Raw genomic sequence first — 21,066 nt, 5'->3', positions numbered from 1 at the left:
TACAATAGAATTTCAGAGATCTATCAACTAACAATGGAACAGGAAATACTTGAAATAAGACTTCTTTTTCCCCCTTCAATCTTATTTTAACCTCTATGAACACCATTAAAAATAATGCTTTAACGAAGATGTTCAACGACACACAATAAGCAATATATCTCACTAGCTTAAATTACTCTTATTTACAAGTCTTGTCAACCTTATCCCTGATCTTCCTCTACGTCACCCTGAAGCTCCTTGCATTTCTTCGGTCTCAAGCAACCTATACCAGACTGTTACCTCAAATTTGTTTCCGTTTTCTAGATCTCTAATAATACAGGAAGAAATTAATGACAACAAAAATCTAGACAGCCCACTATCCAGTTATTGTACTGTATCTCGTTGCTGCAAATTTGCTCTGTGCAGATGCCACTGTCTCCATCAACTAGGCCTTAACATCCTTCAAGGGAAACTAATCTAATCCAACAAGTCTTGGAAAGGATGTACACACTCTTTCCTTGTGGGAAGCAGGGGATGGTTGTAAGATTCTTCTGATTTATCCTCCAAACATCAACTGCGTGTCAACATGAATCCTCACTTTATAAGACAGTTTAGATTTCATACTACCAGCATGCAATTTAAGAGGCACAGATCACACAATAAAAGACTATATCAATTTAAAAGAACTGAGCAATACTCAGCTTCAATTTTGACAGATAAATGAATTAAAAATAATATATCTAAAAACACATACAAAGCCAGAAAGCTTTTTTTTCTCTCCAATGTTTAATAGCATATTTTCAGTTAACGAATAAATTACCTGGTTCACCAGAAGGGGGAAACTTATAAGCTTCCAGTGTCATAGCCATAAGGCAAATTAGAAAAAATAAAAACACTTGGCTTTTCAGCAATTATTTCTATTACTCCAAGACAATAACATTATTTACTTTAATCTGACACTTTTTCTGTTACCATGACAAACCCTATACAGTTTAGCTGAAACACAGACTTTAAGAACAAAAAGTCAAGATAATCGACATTTACATTTTTTTTTATTGCCCATACATTATTTCAAAATACCAGTATTCCTAAATATATTCTCCTCATTGCAAGAGCTTGAAGATGACATCTGCTAAGTCATCCACTTTTTGGAGACCATTGCCAAAGAGTTTGAGACTTAACTTGGATTCTTTTTTTTCATTTTAGTACATGAGACTGTCTCTAGTTCACACATATTTAACAGTTAGTGGCAAGACAGCATGTCTACATAAAAGCAGATTAAATACAATTTAGTCAATATTCATACAATAGTGAACAATTGCACAAGCTCTGAAGTATTCTCTATTCTTTATAAGCTTTTGAAATTATAACTGTCAAGCACTTTTCCACAAAGTTCCACTTTGGGATGTAACTTAGCTAACATCAACACTTAAACATGTGCACGGTACCATTTATGTCACTGATGTTATGCCTATGCATTTACCATTCATATTAATCACCATGTGTGAATACGTCAATTTAAGGGAGTAAGATCTAGTTCTCAGTCTTCTACATTAGTTCTGAAAACAGTAGTGTTAACCTTGTGAATAAAGAAAATACATGCTATTCAAAGCACACAGAGCTAGGCACTACTTCGACAATTATTTGTACGTAAAATCAACAGGAAATTCAACTAATGGCTGAAGAGAAGTCAATAATACACATTAAGTGGTCAGAAAGGAACCTTTCAAACATCATTAAATTTCTATCCTGTCCTAACCAAACTACTTTCCATGCTTGAACTTCCTTCCAGAAATGAAGTTTTCTAGATGAGCATTTGGAAAGAATAAGTTAGGCAGAGTTAGAGAATAGAAGAATATAAAGCAGACACTGTGCTTTTGTGTCTGTTTCTGTTTGTATAAAAACCATATCCAGTAACATACACTACTGACATAGAGGAAACAATTGCACAAATGAGCATTTACAAGTTTCCTCCTGGGTCTGAAATACCTCAGCAGGAATTAAAGCATGATTCAACATGTCGTAACAATTGAATACATTAGAAAAATATTGTAACCTCAGGTAACATTAATTCCCCAATTTGCCAATTAGTGTATTTCTGTCAGGGAAAAAGCAGTAGAACCCTTTTCTTTGCCAAGTCTCCTTTAAAACCACATATCTTCTACTACGCAGAGATATGGGAGCATCTCTCATTAGTGCAAACACATGTATGATACTCCCTCAAAAACCTACATTCCAAGCTTATTAGATGGACACAGGGTAATATACAGCAGCAGCAGGGCAGTGCCTAGCATTACGCTATACAGAGTTTCTACCAGGTCAACCATTCAGCTTGTACCATTTCTTTAAACAGCTCAAAGGAGAGTTTTCAGAGAAATATGAAAACAATGACGTAGCTGTGCACGTGTTGTGGGCAGCTAAATCACAAAGGACAGCATATGAAGAAAACAATACAGGGCTCATTATTCAATCTTTTGAATTATTGTGTTGATTTTGGATTTCTTATAATATATATACAGCTACATAAGATGCAATGTAGCATATTACATAAAACAGTATTTAAAACATCCTACTTGTCTAACATTTATTATCCCTTGATATAAGCACTTAACGTACCTCAGAAAGCAGCTGGTCTATCTGCCCAGAAACAGACCATCTACGTATCTACTGGTCTCTGGACAGTATCTGGTCAAGTAACTGTATCATATTTGACTAACACAACAGGAATTATGGGAACAAACGGCTATTCCGGATCAAGGATTTCACATCCCATGGTACTGTGGGTACATGTTATATCCCCCCGCACCCCCTTATATAAGCTAACCAGCTCCATCTTAAAGACTGTTTTATTCCACTACTCCTAAGGGAAGGCTGTTGCAGACTTCTATGCCTCCGTTGCTTAGGAACCATCTTTTCTAATTTCCAGACTAGGTTTATTCTTGGATAGTTTACACCCATTTGTTCTCATACCTCAAGCTCAAGCAGCTCTTTTTACCCACCTGTGTTGTGTTACTCTCATTTTCATGAAGAGCAACCTCTTTCATGTTTGTCTTCCCAGATCAAATAGGACACACTCTTTGAGGTCCCCCTCTCTCCATTCCCTTAGTCATTCCAGGCATCAGTCCCTGCCCCTCTTGCACTCAAAATGCCCCTTTTACTTTGTGGCAGGTGACAGGAATCAGACACAGTATTCCAGATAAGCTTTCACCAGTACCAGAAAAAGTCAATACCACTTTACTTCTTTAAAGGAAAATATTAGTAGGGCAACAACTATATACTTGCTATCCTGATCCTTTTCACAGTTGCTAACTTTGACAGATTAGTCATCATTCAATGTTTTTTATATACACATATGGTCATTTTTTAATGCTATTAGATATGACTCCTTTTCCTACTGGCCATGTATGACTCCTTTTTCCACTGGTCATGTCCTAAGGTCTCAACTTTGTTCTGTGCAAGATCTTCTTTTGTATTGATGATACTTGGCATCTGATGAGAAAACATGAGATTGGCATAAGAAGTAGGAATATATCAGTGTTTTTAATGAAAATACTAAATCTTGAAACAGATCCTTGACAAACTCTACTACTAACACACTTCCAATACAACATCTTCTGGTCATCCAGTTCTATCCACGCTGTCATCATTTTGTATCAGTTTTCACAGAAACTTCACTACTTTTTACACGGAATCATATTGCAGATTATATGGCTTCTTAATCAAAAAAATATCAGCTCTAACTATGTATCCTGTCCAAGAATTCAGCTACCTTATAGAAAGAGACATTACATTTTTCTGACAAAGTCTTCCTCTTAAGAGCTGCATCCCTTCATACTCAATTTTCCTCTCACCTCCATATAGAATAGCTTCTCTTTCTAAACAAATCCCTGATTATTAAGGTCACACTAATGATGTAATAACTATCCTGAACCACCTCTTCCTCTAAACATAGCGACTACTTTTGCTGTTTGCCATTCATCCAGTACCCTTCTGCCTTGACATTTAACAACAAATCTGAGCCTCTAATTACATGGATGACCTACTTCAAAATTCCAGAGTAAATATTACACAGTCTCATTGATCAGCACCCTGGAAGTTCCACTTTATCTTCATGAAAATCATTTTTATAAGTTTGCTGCACTAAGACCTACTTGCCAGTCTGCGTGTATTCAAAACTGTCATCACTGAAAATTAAGGCAAACTTTTAATGTAATCTTTCACCTGTATCTAAATTATTTTTAGTCTTATTTCATTGTCCCCATGCTTCCCGACAAGACAGGTTATCAGTCTTTTTCAGGTTTCCTGCTTACTTCTGATGTTCCTCTTCAATTTGCTATAAACTTGGTTAGATCTTGCATCTCCACTTTTTTGTATATGGAAAAAAATAATCAAAGGTTGGTAAGAGCACAAATATTTTATACAGTTGCCAGAATTATCTGCATTTATTGCTGTATCAGAAGTTCAGCCACGCCAGAAGTAGCTGAAAGCACCTTATCAAATAAGCCCTGAACATTACTGTAAAACTGGAATTGCAAGAACATTTGGATGCTAAGTTATGGCCTTTGCAATTTGAATGTTCACTTCTAGGATTACAATTATCAAAAGCTTTTTATGATGCTCAGAGAGAGGTTTGGGTCTTTTTTTGCTTCAGTTGGGCCTGCCTTTGTTTGTTTTTCCCCCTGGACAATATATGCCTAAAAGACGAGTAAAAAGATTAATGCCAAAAAGTCTCCCCAGAGCTAGAAAAAGAGAAGGCAAGTTAAGGCTACTAGATTTCAGCTTTACCTCAGATGTTAAAGGCAACAATAAAACCCGTCTTATCAATATTTTGGTTTGAAAACACACTGCACAGCTATGACAAAACTTATTTGAAAAGAAGTCCACAGAAACAAGGTTCAAATTTAGGATTACTATAGCAACAGAAAGGAGGGAGGGGAAAATTACCAGATTACTCTCTCAGATCAAACCCCTGAAAGAATAAATTTACATTTGAGTTTCAGTCAAGTGAGTCGAATTTATCCTATTCACTGATTAACACATCTAATTAAGGATTAAATTAAACTAGCAAATACTGTAGTACAAGAAGGAGCAAATACAAAACTTCACACTGAACGACTTTACCTTTTGCTTCTACCATTTAATAATTGGTATCACAACAGGTCTTCAAGCCAATAACTGATAACAAATGGAGTATTACTTCAGAAGGGGTCTAGTTCTGATTAAAGGTCTGCAAAGAAAAATAGAGGCATTCAAAATCTGCCTCATTCTTAATTACGTCTGAAAACGTGCAAAAATGTGCCCCCATTTGACTTGATGGTGTAACGAATTTACGAAAATACAGTTATAAAACGAACATATTTCAACAACATATGTGAACACAGTAATGACTTACTGACCTGAAAACCAGAGAACGCAGAAATATGCTTAATCTCTTTAATAAGGTGACATTATGAAAAACAAACCCAGGATATCCCAAGTAACTAACTACTCACATCTCTTTTCATTATGCAATCTTCAGCATTCTCTGTATTTTGAGGTTGTTTTAATCAATGTTTAAAATAATTAGCATAACAGACACTACTCCAGCATCAATAAATATCATAGTTATGTTATTGACTGAAAAAAAAATAGCAAGAAAAATAGTAATCTCAGTCATTTTGGGAGACCAGCTATTTCAATATTTTAGCCCCCTCACATTACACTGGATCCCAAACCCATTGAACATGCAGCTGAAGTGGCAAATGCAGCTACAAAGGTTTATTTTTGACATTGTGAGCTTTGCTTAAGGCATGGAGGGGTGTCTCCCCACTTTAGTGATAAAAATTGACCCATTAATACTCTAAGCCTCAGGCAACTTTTCCGCCAGCCAGAATGCTCAATTAATAAGGTTGCCCTCATAATTTGCAAGACTGCCTAAATCCAGCTTTTCTGGCTGACATTCAGGTTTTAACCAGGCTTCCCAGCCTTCTGTTCACCACTTCTGGCTTTTGTTGATCAGCTGCCAAAATGCTCTTTATTTTCTGGTGGCCATGCAGGCCGGAGGACAGCTTGAGAGACTACCTCCCTCCAATTTGTGCAGCAAACCGTTCACTGTGTTCTTGGCTCCTGGCTCCTCCCCAAGTTGCTGCAGTGAGGGAAAACTGGAGGATACTGGAAGGACTATCATTCCACAACTGCGAAACAAGAGTATATAGGCCTTTTAGCTGGAATATCTTTGTCCTTAAACCAACATCTCCATTAACAGGCTGGAACCAAGCCAAAGAAATTGTCCTAGATCAACAATAAAGGCTATGGCAGATGCAGAAGTGAACATGCCACCTGTCAAAATCCTTACTTGATGCTGCAATCACAAACATCCTCTCTTTCCAGGAGAGAGGCAAGCAGGTCAGTGTAAAACGATCCACACAACTCAGCAGCATCAAGATTAGCACAATCTAAAGCAGACTGAAGTAAAGCAGGTAAAACATCAAGGCAGACGTTCAGTACAACTTGCAGCAGTCAAGGAGAACAGATCATCCCTCTGACTCCAAGGCACAGAAGCCCACCTTTCCCTGACACATAAAAGACATACTATCTTTCCCTGAGATTAAGCATATATATTTTTTATCTCCCTCTCCATCAAAACCACGTATGGTTCACTTGTTTTGGGAAAGCTTTAAAGAATTTACTAACTTTTTACCGAAATCCCTATATAAGCAAACACAAAAAAACAGATTAATTTTGCATGCACAGTTGACATCTAAGCAAACATCTAGAGATTATTAATTTATTTTTTCTGCCTATTAATAGGTTCCAAAATAATTTAATGGTGTACCACAAATGTTATACACAATCAAATTTTTATGCTATACGTCTGATCACCAACACCTTATGAAAAACAATTCACAAAAATAAACACCACTTGCCTGACATCTTCCTCCTTATTTCACTCACAAAGATTTAAAATTGTTCTGAAATACTTCCAAGTTATCAGTTATAACCGAAATTACCAGAATATCTTTGAAAACTTACCATCTAAAAAATTGTAGTTTAAGTCCAAGAGGGAAAGGGGGAAGGAAAAACAAACAAACAAAAATCCCATACCACCACCACAAAAAAAAACACACAACTTTTTTTACTTTGGAATCAAAAGAGAATCTTGTGCTTTACACTGAATCTGCTATTCAAATCATACGGAAACTTGAAGTGACATTTAAAAATGAAGCAACACTTAAAACTTTCAGTAACTGAAAGCACCTAGAGAAAGATGACAGAACTAACAAAATATGATTTCCTATCCGTTGAGGTCTCCTATGCTTCCCTATTGACCCTTTTTTATCCCATGTCCCCCGTACATCTGTGCGAGTCCATCCTTGCTCCTCCCTTCACCCGGCCACTGGTCCACCCAGGCTGGCCATGCAAGCGGCAAAATCCACAAACAGTTGGGAGCCACCCAAATACTGACTGGCAGGCAAGGGGGTAACAGTGAAACAGCTTCTGCTCCTCACAACAAATCAGCAGCCATGCCCCTCTCAGTATGGGGACAAGTCTGGCCATCAGATTATCGCATTACTGGCAGAAACTTTGCATGTCTGAAGTCACCATTTTCCTGTTAAATTTAGCTGAAGACAGCTAATATACTCAGCAGTTGAAGAGAAAAATAAAATAAGTCCCTTGAACTTTGGAATGCTTTAAGCTGTGTCAATTCAAGATTACTAGGCAAAGCTTTGTTAGGTGAGATTTTTTCTGAAGGAAAAAAAACAAGCACACTCAGTTAATGCACAACAGCAGCAATGGCTTCTTCTGCCAGATTTTAAATGGAATGGATGTATCACATGCATACATACCTTAGAGATTTTCAGCAATATTTTATAGCAACAATACCTAAAGAAATTGTTTCATCTGTTAAAAGAAGACTAAACACAAAGTATGCCCTTACCTTCGGTCTCCACAGTCATAATGCAGGAACAGTAACTTTATGCGCAGGAGTATACAACAAAAACAGCACACAACTACAGAAAAAAACCTTCACGAGCTGAAGTTTTCCCAGATACTTGCTGGCTTAATCCAGCACTAGCTATAATAATGCTGAAATAGTATAGCAGACCTCTCAAGGTTCAAGATCTAAACCAAGAGAGAGACAAAATCATCACAAGCAAAATTTGAAATGTATACATACAAAACCAAACCCAAAATAAACTAAGTTTCTATACCTGCAAGTCAATTTACAGTCTTTAGTCCAAAACTGCTTTTAGATGTTTACTGACTCCAACCAAAAACCAAGATAATCTTAGGTATAGTAATTTGATTTTCCCCTAATCTTCAGTGCATAAAGGTACCACAGTTTAATATTTATCTACACATTTAATGTGAAAGTATCAAAGATACCATAAACTGTTACTGATTGACTGCATTTACTGCTCACTGTTTCCATGATCCTTCTCAGCAATTCCATTAGAATTAGGTATATGGAAGAAAATCTAAAAGCTCTGAAATATTTTACACCCTATCTTTTCAGATTACATGAGTCAAGAACTGAAAACCATACATAACCTATCGTGTAAAAATCAATAATTTTAAAAGACGAAACGCAATACATTGGTCAATTAAAAACACAAAGGAATATTTCATTAGTCGGAAGAACACAGAAACTCCAAATCTCAGTTTTAAAGAGTAGCTCTTTATATCCCAGTTTTAAAACTGAATTGAAATGCACTTTCATGTATGCTGATTAATAATTAATCTGTAGATGAAAAACTTTCCTGATGTCCTGCTTGCTAACACAACTGTTGATCTTGCAGCATTTAACAGAGCAGGCAGAGATAATTTCTCAAAATGCAATCTAAGAAGGTCAAAAGGAGGAAGTTCAGAAGGTGCTGAAGAAGTTGTTAATCCTGTTTGGCTACGCCTCGAAGGACAATATTTTCAGTTTCTTCTTAACCGTCAAAGAGTCAATCCAGCAAAGCCAGCAAACATATATGCAAGTCAGCCAGCTTGACTGGTAGTAGTTACTCAAATCCATCTCTATACTAAAACTTAATTTGCCCTGAAATGAAGAACAATTAGACTTTAAAATTCCCCAAAGCAGCAGTAATAGTTAAACTTTATTCAGGACCATGAGTTAGAAAGCTAAACTGTAGCCCTTGGTTTACAGCTGATTTGAAAAAGCTGTAGTCCTAAAACCAGTGTTTCCTGAAGTCTCTGCACTTACAACTTTTGCAACTACTAACCACTACAGTTTCTGAACAAAACCACAGTAAACACCATCATCTGACTGGCAAGGAAAGAGATCAGTTATTTGCTCCAATTTGATTAAAGATTATCAAGATTATTCTCAATAATCAAAAAATTCTTACTGAGATGGTAACAGATGTTATAAAGTTATGTTGAACATTCCATTAAATTACTACAGAACCCTATAATAATACACATAGTACTTTAAAATTATATAAAAAGGTAGTTTTGAAGTAAAAATCTTCATAGATCAAATTATCTGCACAAGAAGTACTTTTTAAGCATTACTACCTCTAATGACAAGAAGCTTTCCCTGGGAAATAAACTGGTTTACATGATTCACACTTTAGACTTTTCTTTACCAACAGGTTTGTACAGCTACTGTTCTCAGCCCTAGCAAAAAGGAGTATTTTTTGAAGAAAAATTATGAATAAGTGGTGAGACCAGGTAATCTTCTCCCCTGAGAAGGCTGATTAAATTACATGAATGAAAATTGCAAAACTCAGGTAATCTAGGAACTTCTACTATTTAAAAAAAATACCTGCTTTTGAATCTGTTAATATAGGATATCCATAATTTAAAAGAAGAGTTTTAGACAGGTTCCTCAGCAGATGTTAAACGACCTGCAGAGCAGAATCAGCAATTTAAACTTATTTTAAAAGTGATTGTGAGCAGTTATAAAGTGTCTACCACTCTGAAAGTGTCTCAGAATATTTAGTTATAGTAAGAATTACTAATACGGTGCTGTTCCAGAGATTGTTATTTAAGGTTCTGCCATACAGCATGGCCCAAGATTAAATTCTAATTTAGCATTATTTTTTACTTCACGTGCTCATGCTTCAGGTGTCCTCACTACACAACAGAAGCAGCACCTCTCTGATAGGCTCTCCATCACAGAAGTAGTGGGCAAGTTTTGTTACTGCAGATTTTTCCCTCAAAGCAGGACTGGCTCATTTGCATATCAGCAGTTTGAGATTTACAAATTACTCACTATTCACCACTGCTACAGTTCTTAAATAATTAAGAAACTATTTCTACAACTTGGAAAAGCAGTGGGTACAAGATTTACTGTCCAGCCTCCCCAGAGTTAGAAAACACTTGTCACATAGAAGTTGTATGCTTACTAGCAACCAACATGCTAACCATCCTTCTCCTAGTTTGAAACCTCCTGTTGTAGCGTTTTATTCTATTTATTAACAAAACCGGCTACTTTCAAAGTCAGCTTTTTCCTCCTATAGCAAGTCACAGAGTGTTGGGTGAGGAGATCTGTTAAAAGCACTTCACGCTGTGAAGCTGCCCTTCAAAAACTAAAGAGTTGAATGGGGCGGAAGTAGCTTTATCCTCATGCCTGTCTCACAGCAGCCAAATGGGTCTGGCCACATAATCTCAAACTATTCCATTCTGTCTATGCAAAATACATTTAATATTGATGATGAATTGCGAAGAATGAGAACAGGGTTGAGTCATTTTCTGTTGGAGACAGCTTAAAAGAACTGTCACAGAAAAATACTGATTCAGTAAGTGACCTTCTCCACTCTGCAGCATTAGTGAACCATACTCTAATGAATTCACTGGCACAACACACTAGAAAAATGATTGTTTCAGATGAAGCATAAATGTTCAGATTTCTTACACCATTTTGTAAGAGTCAACCATAAAAAGAAAATATTTGGGCAACACAACAGTTTTTGGCTAAAAAGCACTCTCTTCAGTGCGGAACTTCTACAGAGAAAAGAACTCCAGTAAAACTACAAGATACTTAAACATGCAAACATAGCAATGCACATATTATTATCTTGCTACAGCAAAGATGTAATTTGCAATTGTCTCTTCCTGGAAACCACCAAGTTTAAATTCCATAATTGAGGCAAACTACACGGAACATTATGTTCACTTAAGACTTATTTTTACATGTTCACATCAAATCTGCTTACTGAACATAAACACCAAAGCCACCTGCTTCAGAATTAAGGAGCCCGTCAATAGTCACGTTTTTTCCTCAATTACACAACAGCTCTAAAAAGATTATTTCCTTATTGAGGCACAGAACTGTTATATCAATTAATTTAATAGAGAAAAATGGAAACCTATTTCACAAATAGTTTGTATTTATTTTAAAAGTAAATTCTTTATTAAAAAAAAAAATGCATTTGCAGCATTTAAGAAGTGATGAGTATTCTATTATCACATTCAGTCACGTTACAAGAACCCAGAGCCATAAACAGTCTGCATGCATGGAGATACCTGTAGCTTTCAGCAAAGAACACAGAAATTATCTACAGAAATTATCTAGCAGTAGTTGTGGTTTGAGAATTCCTAAACTGAAGCTATAGGTGTTTTGTAAAGCTTCATATAAAGACCTAAGTCACCCAGCAAGAAAACAGAATACTTCTGGTATATGATAATGTTATGATCTATAGCAACTTTACAAAAAAGCAGAGAATACATCAAAACCAGCAACAAGCTCACACCACTGCGCTGCAGCAGTACCTCATGAAAGATTTAAACCCAGTGCTATTCCTAGTCCCGTATCTCAGTACGGCCATGGATATTTTTCCAGCTTGACTGGATTTTCCCCCTCCCTAATTGCTAGTTTTACCTAAAGCAAACGTAGCTTGAGAATCAACCTTAAAAGCTGCATACAGACTGCGTAGTAATTATGTGCAGGGAGACATGTGACATTTTGTATCAAAAGCAGACACCAGAAATGCTACTACAGATACCCCTTGCAGCAGAGGAAACAAAACAACTGCCGCTGCTGGTACCCGGCCAATCAATAACACCGCACAAACGCATCGCATCTCCACTTCGCTCCTGCGTCCTCTGCGGACGATTATCTGGACACTCTAATGCCCGCATTTCGCCAAGCATAATCAGCAGGTCACCTCCAAGTCTAGAAGGGGCAGGTGAAGCAGCGAGGCCGCGGGGGAAGAGGCAGCAGACGCATCGCTTGGGTGCAATGGAGATTTATACGCTGAGCAGCCGCTTCCTGCAGCGGCAACAGCAGCAGCATCCCATCCCACCTGGCTGGCGGCGGGCAGGGGGACCCGCCTTTCCGAGACAGAGCCGCCAGGAACCTGCCCCCGCAGCCCGCATCGACCCCGCACCGCCCCATCCCACCTCACCCTACCCCCCGAGACCCGCAACCCTCCCTCCCCGCAACAGCCCCTCACCGCAGGCACCCTCCGAGCAGCCGGTTTGTTTATTGTGGTGTTGTTTTGTTTTTTTTTTCCACACACACCCCCCACTCGCCCGCCGCCTGTTTCCAAGGCAGAGACAACCGCCCCCTCCTCTTCTCTCCTCCCCGCCCCCCCGGGCTAAACAAGCTGATTCCAGCGTCTGCGCCCCAGCCTCGCCTCCCCCCTCCTCCCCTCCCCGCAGAGTCTGCGCCCCTCCGCAGCGCCCGCCTCCCCCTCACCGCCCGCGCCCCGCCGAGAACCGTTAACGGCTGCACCCCCCCCGCCTCGCCACGGGCCGTTACCAGCGGCGCCCCCCGTGCGCCCCCCGCCGCGGCGCTCACCCGAGGACAGATAAGAAAGGGCGGCAAGAGGGAGCGGGAAAGAAGGGTCCGCTGCAGACGCTCCCCTGACGAAGCCGCCTCTGCCGCCGGCCCCGCGCCCCGCCTCCCGCCGCTCCCTCCTCCCCACAGCCACCCTGACAGGGTGCGGCTTCCCGAGCCCGCAGGCCAATAACGGCGCCACCCATTGGAGGGCGAGCGCTCGGCGACTAAGCGGCTCTCCCATTGGCCCGTGGGACGCGCGCGAGGGGGGTGAGAGCGGGGAGTCAGTTCTGCCGGCCCGGGCAGCGTTCGGGGGTCGGGAGGGTTCGGGAGCGGTCGGGGGGTCACGAACGATCCCGAAGAGGCTCCCCCGCCGCGGGGATGGGGTTTCTGTGCATCTGGATCCTTTCAGAAAGCAGCGGCGCGCCGTCTGGGCAGCTTATCTTGAGATACAGGGGCTGCAATCGAGTAATTGGCAAGGATGCGTCACGATAAAGGTTCTTCCGCATGCAGCCGTGACGGCGTCTGGGAGCTGGAAGCCCCAAGCAGGTCGAGATCGATGCAGAAGAGCAGACATCCATGAGGGGAGTCGGAATTGAGAGCCGCGTTGGTGAGGGTTAGAGACATCTGTCAAAACTGAAGGTATTTAAGCCGGTTAAATACCGTCCGGATATTAAATTCCAGTGTATGGCTTGTACATAGGAGGCCTGCTTAGATCGTTATAAATCATACCTTTAGATCTTCTAGATCTTTTGTGCATGGCTAGTGTGACCCCAGAGTCTGTTCGTCCCTGCAAATAAAGCACCAACCATAAAGTTAACTTGTTCTGTTAGCTGGTTTTATTTTCTGTAAATTTTTATTATCATTTCTATATCACTTTAAGACTGCTACTTTACACTTCGTTTTGGAAACTGTTGTATAGTCCCTACCTAATGTCAAATGAAGAGTTTGGGGTCTGGGAACACGCTTTCAGAAACACTAAACTCTTTTCTGTTATGTGTACCCCCACCCCCAAGTTATCCACAGGATCAGAAGAAAAGTAGACTTCTGCCAGCAGAACCTGATGGGCGCCTTCAGGAGCTGTAAACATCTCGCCCTTGGGATACGGGAGGAATCCAGCCTGCTCCAAGCACCTGCCATCGAGGAAACACACTCCACTTACCTGGTCCATGCTTTCTGGCAAATAATTTCATTTGTTCACTGTTCAGAATAGAAAAACAGGCTGTACAGTTATACGCAAAACTGTATGTGAACTCAACCACCACAAATCGTGGACATAGATCTGCCTAATCAAAAACATCCCACAATAGGACATGTGCTAGGGTAATTCCTAATAATTAGCAAATCATGTCTTAACTTTTATTTGAAGAACTGTTGCTATAAGCCTCAAATATTAAAGTCACTTCCCCTGTCTAGTACTGAACCTGGTTAAACCCAGTGGATGTGTTTACACACCAGATACCCCGCTTTTGTCCTGGTTCAAAGTCTCCTGATTGCGATCTGCAGGTGCTCAGCACCTGCAAGGTCCAGCCACGTGCCCCATGTGTTGTCTTCCCCTTGGCGTGTAGATGACTGTCTGTCAAAACTCTCCATCTTTCCACGCCATTTACCTGTTTCCTTTCGTTACCATAGCATCCAACACACAAAGCACTCTATTCTTGTCTGGTAAAGTACATGGGAGAATGGATCCATGTTAAAACTAACTAAGCAAAAAAAAGACTGTTTTGTTTTAAAACGGGTGTTTTTCCTGTGCAGCTCAGCGCATGGCTGTAAGATGAGCAGTGCCAAGAGGGGAATGTTGAGGACAGCAGCAGTGCCCAGGAGCTGGGGGAGGGCAGGGTCATTTCTTCCACTAGCAGTGCAGGCTTAAAGTGTTTGTGTAACTACCAGGTGTGGTGTCACAAGCAGCTTAAGCGGATCAAATGATGTGTTTTATCATCGCACCTGTTCGATCTGATGGGTAAATGCTGCAGGAAAGTGCCGTTCCTTTACTCCTCTCTTCTGCTGTCCTAAACTGTGACCTGCCCAAGGTCACCGGTTCCTGCTGTCCCCTTCTCCCCCCTCTCCCTGTATCATATCCCATAATCATGAAGCCAGAGAAGATACTGTTTCACCTGGCTAATCCAATGGAAAAATGGGGGGCGAGGGTGAGGCCAGATTTTTGCTGAATCAGCCAACTCAACCAACCCGCTTTGCAGCCCAAGGCTGCTAAAGTTTATGCATGACAATGTTAATCTTGCCAGTTCAGTTTTTGGCATGACCAGGTCCCTGAACTGCCACCCAGCCAGCTGCAGGAAGGGCAATGCCGGTGCGAAGGCAAAGGTAGGATTACACAAGTGGAAACATAAGGAAGGGCACATACGTACCAACATGGTACACAGTGCTGCAGAAACACAGCAAAGACAATCTAAAAAAACACTTAAATAAGACATGGAGAATTTGTCTGTGACAACACCTACCAGCTGGGTTTACAGCATTACAGCTGCAACAAAAGGAACAATACGAACCACACGGTACTTTTCAGTCTGTGGCACTTGGCCCCTTCAAGATCTTTGAGCTATTTGTGAGAGGTCTGGGAAAATGACAGACAAGCTTGTTGCCAGTAAGGCTTGTGCTTGCTGTATGCACACCTGCACGTGGGCTGGAGAATGGTTACTGGTCCTTAAAAACCAGAAAAATACTACCACATTATTTACAGAGAGCACGAGTTCAGTGGTACACACATTCCACTTGCTGACTCATCCGCACTGTTGTTTTCCTTAGCAGGCTCAAGCATCAGCAGCACTCAACGTACAGCAGACTCAATGTGCATCATACTGCCTCAAATAAAAGAGCCAATACAAATGTATCCATTTACAAATTACGCTAGTTTGGCTTTACTAGGGATCAGGAAAGAAAGACTGTACAATTATCTTTACGCAACTGACCTCTTTGCCTGGCATTAGCACTCCTTGATGATCAGACTATTTACAGCTACCTGTGAGAAGCACAGTACAAGTTGATGTCACAAATCTGCTTTATATGGGGTGCCCTCCTTCCGCATAAGCAGTTCCAGGTCAGTTTTCTTACCTGTAAACTTGCAATGATCGCATCAAAACAGATCTTTCCCTCCTGGCCTGCCAGAACTGTTCTATCCTGACAATCTGTTGACTGGGCAGGACTTGCTTCCCTCATGTCATTGTTGCTTTGCACCTCATGCAGATCTTTTACTCCACTTCTCAGTCAAAGTTCTGGTTCCTCTAACTAAAACAATGCCAGTCTGTGAATTCTCTGCTAGTTTTCCCATGGGCCTTCAAAATGGGATTCTTAGCATCAAAACATCCTTGTCAGATGCCAGAAGAGTCAAAGCCAGTCCCTGACCGGTCACACCAGACCCGGAGTGGCAGGAGGGAACGCATGGATGAGCACAAATTATCTGTACAAAATACCCCAAGAGCAGCCCTAGAAGTGTCATGTGTCTCACTGACAGCCGGGACTCTGCTGGTGCTGGTACAAGCGAGTTTACGCACGTGTAGCATTACTACTGAAAAGCTTGTGAGGGATTTTTCTTTGAAATTAGTGAACTTAAATGCCTTTTTAAAATGATGTAATGGGTTCTCTTAATTTCCGCTGTGTATAACAGCATTAATAAAATCTAATGGCTTCCATGTAATATTCCTGAAGTCAGTCAATATAGGTAAGGTTATGCCAAAAGTACTATTAGAAATTTGATTGTTTGTCCCAGCTGCCATTCCAGAGATCTCATCCTGCAAACAGTTATTGTCATTACTGTGCAAACCAACTTCGGGAGAGTTATGTGCCGGTAACATTATATTAAAATTGATTCAATATCGCTAAGATTCCATGACCATTAGGGCCACGTCATGAACCCAAGTAGCTGGATTTCACACTTCTCTGCTAACTAGATGCTGTGAGGGAGCAGATACAGGTGAGGGATAGTAATGACCATCCTGTAATTAAGAGGCAAGAATGGAAGACCTGAAGGAATAGATTTTGGGGCTGGTTGTGCTACAAGTCCTATTATGTACTCTAAGCCCACCGAACTTAATCACTTCAGTTCATCCAGGTTTAAAGTGAGCTCAAATACTATCTACTCTGAAAGTTTTAGTAGTGTTCGTTATTTCGTTTTTTGGTACTTCGAGTGTTTACAGTTAAAGAACTATGATCTCTCCTATTTAAGAGGCTGTACTCATGGTCATCTCAAGAACTCCCTTTGCTAGAAAAAACTCCTTGACTTCAAGGAGTTCACTGTTTAGCAAGATAGAAACTATGGCAACATCATGTGCTAGGTGAAGTATTTAATGTTCAGAACAACTCTCTAATGCTTCATGATGGAGATAATTTAGGTGGTGCTCAGATGGCCATTATCTAAATTCTACCTCACAGTTTATTTTAAGAATAATTTGGACACAGGAATATAAAATTCAATTTCATTGTCATCTAGGTTAAAAGACATTCAGATGAGTAATTTTGCTAAATAACATTGCTACTTATATGAAAAAGATGAGCCAAAATTGTCTGAAGTTTCAAAGACCTGGCCCATGAAGTTATCAAATGAAGTTAAGCTTCAATTTCCAGCTTCTATCCGAAGTCACTTTGGATTGATTTCTACTCACATGACTTCTGTGCATGAGCTCAGCAACTGGATTCCTGGTGGTGGGAACCCTGCACAGAACAGCCTACCAGCAGATGTCTCCAAATTCAAAATAATCATGTTAATGCATCAGAAATCTTCAGTGTCCTTTTGAACTTTCTGAAGCATGAAGCACCAGAGGCCATGAATACTCTCACTGATTATTTATATTCTTCTAAAAACGGGAGTTCTGAACTAGAGAATACTTGACATGCTGCAGACACAAAGCACATTTACTGTCATGGAAAAATTGTCTGGATATCCATTCACTTTTTATGACATGCTACCTATTGATTAACAGTCCCTTGTTGAAACTTCTATTTTCAAAACCATTCTAATTTCTTTCCCTAGAAGAGTAATCACCCCCCGAAACATTACCTGTAACACTTTTTGTTGGAAGTTTAGATACAAGAGGCAACACTTTTCCCAAACTAGTATCAATTATTTTGACTTGGACATTATCAAACTTTCAAATTCCATTTTTTTTAGCCTACCAAACACTGCTTTTATGCTTTTCCACAAACAATTTTAAAGCTAAGGACCTTCCAGTAGGTTGTAGATGCAAGAGGCTCATTTGTGATGAAGGAAAGAGTAGTCAGGTCAGTAAGAGATACAGGAGACTGACTATGAGCCATGCGCTCTAGCCGTGCCTTTCTTCCTTACGAACAATTTAACTTCATCTAATTCTGCATTAAAAAGACTAGAATACTGTGTAGGAGCAAGATGACTCAGAAGAGAGAGTTTCAGTGACTGCAGATTCGTCTAGAACCCTTCTACCTGTTTCTGGAGGGCTGAGGGGATTACCTAGCATGTCCTTATCTATACCTCCTACTTTGAATTCTGGAGATGTCAGAAATGTAAACCTAGTAGAGGTTGTAAGCCTACCATGCTTGTGCCAACCTACAGCTGTAAACCTACCAGGTCACAGTGATATTTCTGAGCAGCAGGGCTGCTGGGTGTTGGGAAATGGGAAGGTCCTCTTTTCCCAAGCAAGCTCCTGAAGAACACCTTTGGAGACTTGCTCAAACATTCCCTTTCCTCTGAGATGCTCTTTTGGTTATGGTCATACTTTTGTGTCCATAGACGAACTAAGTGCTTCAGTCCTCAACCCTGCACCTGGGAAACGCTGAAATGAAACATGGGTAATTTCTAGCCCCAGTCACACCGTCTGATGACCAGAATCCCAAATTTCTTTTAGTGTTGCTTACGTGAAGGTTTGCTTCCTAAGGGGGCTGCAAACGAACTCTCCTGACTTCACAGTTAGAAGAATCAAGCACTATTTAACACAACCACAAACAAAAACATTAACATACATATCCGTGACATTAAAGACGACTGCACAAGATCAGGTGAACTGGCATTGAAAGTTTATCCACTTCAGAAATATATACATTTATATAAAAAAGGAAATTAACACAACATTTTACATATTTGCAAATACTGTATTACACAGATAAAGACAGTGTGATGTTTTATATGTATTTGATTACACAAGTATTTTTATGGTTTAAAAATCTTAAGAGTATGTGGTTGCAAACAAAATTATGACATCTAAATAGGGCCACAATGATAGCATACTGTAAGTATGACTGTCAAAACACAATGAAGTCAATTATTCCCAGACAGAGAAGAATTTACTCTGTAAACAGTATATGTAAATACTGCAAGATCCTAGAACTTGCTCTGATATACATATATCTATATGCCAAAAATATCTTTTAAAATGGCTGAGCCTTCTTTACAGACGAGATCGTAACAGGGCAGTGAACCACAGGGATACTCATTCAAAATAAAAGGAATTGGAATCTTAAAAATATCCAATATTCAACAGAATCTGAAGTTAAGTACTGCCTATTCTTCATGCACATAAAACCTATTACAGTGGGAACAGAGATCAGAAGACTGATACTGTGTTTGTGTTTTACAAAAGACAAAGGCAGAGTTTCTTGCCTTGATTCCTACGCATGGTCCTAATACTACATCTGTTTAATTAAGGAAAATCCCCTAGGGATTAAATCCTGGTCTGCTGTTTTCATAAACAGAAAATTCTTACTCTGTAATGGTTTTGTTTATGTTTTTAAAGTTGTGACCATCTAACTGTAACAAGATTAAACCTGACATGTATAAACTTTGAAAAGGTAACAGCAAAAATGAAGTTTATGGATACAGACTCAGATTGACAGACATCAGATACTTCCTCCTGTTTCAGGAGTGACAGGATTTAAAAAAAAATATTTTTACAAGTCTTGTAAACATTATTAGAGATATAAGACCATTATAACAGTACTTTTGAGGCAACAAAGTTACTTAACAGGTCATTAAAACAAATTTATCCTCTTTATTAAAATTTAGGAATAGGGTAATTTTGGCATAAATATCAAGCCCTTGGTTTTAGGATACCTGTCCCCAAAATATCAGGGAACATATCTTACAATCACCCTGCTAATGCCCATCACCAATAGTCTGATAGTGCTGACAGTATGTTAAAAACAGATTTTTTTTTTAATAGTTTTTTTTGCACGAAACTAAACTAAGTAGTGATTTTAATAATGGACAAATTTTTGGTGATCTACAAGAAGTAGACCAGGACAGTATGTTTTGCCTTAGAGCTGGGCTGACAACTTGATTCTAAAAGACGGGCCATAGAGTTTTATGGCGTGATAGCATCACACTTATGGTTTCATTTTTCTGTTGTTTTGTTTTAAAGAACCTTTGATGATGGCAATGTGAGAGAAAACTGCTACTCAGAATTTGGGGGATTTAGAAGATTTCATCCCTCCCTTCCCCCTTGATCTTAAGTAGTCCTTTCTCTTTCCTAGTAAAAACACTAGTGGCATCTACCCTTCCAGTTCAAAACTAAGGAATGGGGCTCCCAATAAAGCCAAGTCAATATTATTCCACACCTACCTGAAGTGCACGTCATTAAGTGACACAGGGGATGCCACAACTCTATCAGTTGGATAGTACCCTGATACTGATTACTGCAGACACCGTAATCAGAAGTTACATTTGCATATGAGGTGGCTTAAAAAAAAGCCACACTCCCCGACTATCTTTACCTACAGTAAACCAAATTATTTGCACAGAAGTCTTCATTTACACGTCAACTATACAAGTAATACAAAGACTCTCAGTTGAGCACCAGTGCTGACTTAAGGAGTGATACTTTCAAGTCAGAGTATTAGTATTCCCTGTCACAAGTGAATTCTGATATACGTTCAGAAGTTACCCCCTTCTGTATTGACTGTATTCAGACCGCTTCTTCCACATTCCACGGAGATTAGTAATAGCAGCAGTTTTATAAAAGGTGTAGGTATCATGGACAGCTTTCACAGCGTAATCAGTTGAGATCTTTTTAAAAGAAAAGACCGTAAAATCCACTGATCTGGGCTGTAAGGTTTTACCAAGAGTTCATTAAAATGAGTCTATATCCAACTCATGTGAGAATAAATGGTTGAAACAGACTCAGTTTCTGTGTGCAAACAACGGGATTCCAACAGTGGTAGGAGCCCACATTTAATTCAAGGGCAGCAGGGAAACGATTTGTCCTAAGCGTCAGTGAATTCTGTCAGTCATGTCACCTTGGTTTAGAGTAACCATAAGGACACCGAAGAATCAGGCTGTCATGACTGGGTAAGACGTGGGTGCTGTAGTATTCAACCAAACTTCCCATGTTCAAAAACATGATGTCTGAATCCAGATAAAACTTGCAATCCTGTTGTAGAACGAAAACATATGTAAT

The 21,066-nt window shown here is 39.8% G+C and overlaps 2 protein-coding genes and 1 long non-coding RNA gene across 35 annotated transcripts in view; 1 reads left to right on the top strand and 2 right to left on the bottom strand.

Annotated features, from left to right (window-relative positions):
- The window catches only part of ADD1 (adducin 1), a 60,051-nt gene extending 47,166 nt beyond the window's left edge, over positions 1-12,885 (bottom strand). For 8 of the 27 annotated variants that reach the window (XM_065060400.1, XM_065060403.1, XM_065060405.1 and 5 more), the window contains exon 1: positions 12,713-12,848. The gene's annotated coding sequence lies outside the window, so the exon portion shown is untranslated. Of the gene's footprint in view, positions 1-5,100; positions 5,207-7,897; positions 8,083-12,365; positions 12,512-12,673 lie in introns of those variants that run through there. The other 19 variants (XM_065060423.1, XM_065060408.1, XM_065060429.1 and 16 more) reach the window with 13 other exon arrangements.
- Positions 12,886-12,943: 58 nt separating this feature from the next.
- LOC110359327 (uncharacterized) lies at positions 12,944-16,340 on the top strand. The gene is made up of 2 exons (XR_002414427.2): positions 12,944-13,333; positions 13,708-16,340. It is a non-coding gene; the product is annotated as an uncharacterized LOC110359327 (long non-coding RNA).
- A 2,329-nt stretch (positions 16,341-18,669) lies between these two features.
- Positions 18,670-21,066, bottom strand: part of SH3BP2 (SH3 domain binding protein 2) — a 40,733-nt gene continuing 38,336 nt past the window's right edge. For 6 of the 7 annotated variants that reach the window (XM_065060430.1, XM_065060432.1, XM_065060431.1 and 3 more), the window contains one exon: positions 18,670-21,039. In XM_065060430.1, the coding sequence (XP_064916502.1) occupies positions 20,902-21,039 (138 nt within the window). In that variant the 3' untranslated portion in view covers positions 18,670-20,901. The remainder of the gene's footprint in view (positions 21,040-21,066) is intronic. The other variant, XM_005498458.3, reaches the window with a different exon arrangement.

The sequence above is a fragment of the Columba livia genome, chromosome 4 (assembly GCF_036013475.1).
Source record: "Columba livia isolate bColLiv1 breed racing homer chromosome 4, bColLiv1.pat.W.v2, whole genome shotgun sequence".
NCBI classification, from domain to species: domain Eukaryota; kingdom Metazoa; phylum Chordata; class Aves; order Columbiformes; family Columbidae; genus Columba; species Columba livia.
The sequence above is the reverse complement of the archived record's forward strand: the minus strand, read 5'-3'. Positions and strand labels throughout refer to the sequence as shown.